At 46.6% G+C, this 2500-nt stretch overlaps 2 protein-coding genes across 4 annotated transcripts in view; both read left to right on the top strand.

Annotated features, from left to right (window-relative positions):
- Window positions 1–2500, top strand: part of mslnb (mesothelin b) — a gene marked incomplete at its 5' end in the record, with an annotated part of 567774 nt that overhangs the window by 176564 nt on the left and 388710 nt on the right. The gene's annotated exons all lie outside the window — the stretch shown is intronic.
- rexo5 (RNA exonuclease 5) overlaps window positions 1–2500 on the top strand; it is a 17665-nt gene that overhangs the window by 2116 nt on the left and 13049 nt on the right. For all 3 annotated transcript variants that reach the window (XM_079614830.1, XM_079614831.1, XM_079614832.1), the window contains 4 exons: window positions 721–847; window positions 2126–2216; window positions 2291–2401; window positions 2493–2500. The exon at window positions 2493–2500 is cut by the window's right edge and continues 81 nt beyond it. In XM_079614830.1, the coding sequence (XP_079470956.1) occupies window positions 721–847; window positions 2126–2216; window positions 2291–2401; window positions 2493–2500 (337 nt within the window). The remainder of the gene's footprint in view (window positions 1–720; window positions 848–2125; window positions 2217–2290; window positions 2402–2492) is intronic.

Below are 2500 nucleotides of genomic sequence, written 5' to 3'. Positions count from 1 at the left end.
AGTACTGAGCCTTGTGGTACGCCATACTGAACTTGTGATCGATAAGACATCTCTTCATTTACTGCTACAAACTGATAACGGTCAGATAAGTATGATTTAAACCATGCTAGTGCAATTCCACTAATGCCAACATAATGTTCGAGTCTATTTAAAAGGATGTTGTGGTCAATGGTGTCAAATGCAGCACTAAGATCCAGTAAAACTAATAGAGAGATACAACCACGATCGGATGATAAGAGCAAATCATTTGTGACTCTAACGAGAGCGGTCTCGGTACTATGGTACGGTCTAAATCCGGACTGAAAATCCTCGCAGATATCATTTCTTTCAAGAAAGGAACACAGTTGTGAGGATACTGCTTTTTCTAATATCTTTGACAGAAATGGCAGATTAGAGATCGGCCTGTAATTGACTAGCTTTGTAGGATCAAGTTGCTGTTTTTTAACAAGCGGTTTAATCATAGCTAGCTTAAAGGTTTTTGGTACGTATCCTAGAGACAAAGATGAATTAATGATATTAAGAAGAGGATCTATGACATCTGGAAGCATCTCTTAGTCGGTATAGGGTCTAACATACACGTTTGTAATTTGCAATCGAGCTCTCCTTCCATGAAATGCGAAATACCTCTAGTTTTATTTTCTTCCAGTTCCGCTCCATTTTTCTGCTCACACACACACACACACACTCAATTACACCGTGACTGTGTGTTTCTGTGTTCAGCTGGTTCAGCGTTGGTGATGAAGCGCGTCTGTCCCGCGTGAACGTGATGATTCTGGACGGACTGACGCAGAGTCACTTCTACAGATACTTCAGTCACTTCAGACACCTCAGCAGCAAATACAGCTCAGTGAGTGACACACACACACACACACACACACACACACACACACACACACACAGATACTTCAGTCACTTCAGACACCTCAGCAGCAAATACAGCTCAGTGAGTGACACACACACACACACACACACACACAGATACTTCAGTCACTTCAGACACCTCAGCAGCAAATACAGCTCAGTGAGTCTCACACACACACACACACACACACTTCAATCACTTCAGACACCTCAGCAGCAAATACAGCTCAGTGAGTGACACACACACACACACACTTCAGACACCTCAGCAGCAAATACAGCTCAGTGAGTGTCACACACTCACACACACACACACACACACACCTCAGCAGCAAATACAGCTCAGTGAGTGACACACACACACACACACACACACACACACACACACACACACACACACACACACAGATACTTCAGTCACTTCAGACACCTCAGCAGCAAATACAGCTCAGTGAGTGACACACACACACACACACACACACACACACACACACACACCTCAGCAGCAAATACAGCTCAGTGAGTGACACACACACACACACACACACACACACACACACACACACACACACACACACACACACACACACACAGATACTTCAGTCACTTCAGACACCTCAGCAGCAAATACAGCTCAGTGAGTGTCTCACACACTCACACACACACACACACACACACACACACACACACACACACACACACACACACACACACACACACACACACTTCAGACACCTCAGCAGCAAATACAGCTCAGTGAGTGTCTCACACACACACACACACACACACACACACACACACACACACACACACACACACTCAGACACACACTCACTCATACACACACAGACATGTGAACACACACACACACACACACTCAGACACACACTCACTCATACACACACAGACATGTGAACACACACACACACACTCTCACACACACACACTCACTCACACACACACACACTCTCACACACACACACTCACTCACACACACACACACACACACACACACACACACACACACACACACACACACACACACACACACACACACACAACAGGAGTGTAAAGGGTTTGATGAGAGTTGTTAAATGGATTAACATCTGTGAGAAAGCATAGACCAATCACAGTTCAGTATGCAGATATGCATATAGTGATGTCATCACCGGCTCTTACGTGAGATTTTAAACTTTAATCTTCCATTTGAAAGTTATGATGTTCATCACACTCGAGTGTGTGTGTGTGTGTGTGTGTTTCTCAGAGATGGACTCTGGCACCCTCGTCATGTGACCCGCTGACCTCTGACCTCCTCAGCAGTGAGGTCGCAGTAGATATGCGCGCGCCGCTGCCAGGTGAGTCGTTAGTTCCTCTCTGATCCGTGATTGGCTGATGAACGCGGTCACATGACCTGCTGTGTGTCGTGCAGCTGCGCTGATGTGGCATCCTGTGATTCGCCGCTTCGGTTCGAGTGCTGCGGGGCTGAGCAACTTCCTGTTGACCCAGCAGGAAATGACCAAACACAACTTCCCTTCCAAGGGTGAGACACACACACACACACACGTGAGATGTACGACTGACACACACTCACCGGCTCACTGCTGGTCTCCTGTTCCCATGATGCCGTGCAGGTGGGCGG

The sequence above is a fragment of the Phoxinus phoxinus genome (genome assembly GCF_949152265.1).
Source record: "Phoxinus phoxinus genome assembly, chromosome: 6".
NCBI classification, from domain to species: Eukaryota; Metazoa; Chordata; class Actinopteri; order Cypriniformes; family Leuciscidae; genus Phoxinus; species Phoxinus phoxinus.
The sequence above is the reverse complement of the archived record's forward strand: the minus strand, read 5'-3'. Positions and strand labels throughout refer to the sequence as shown.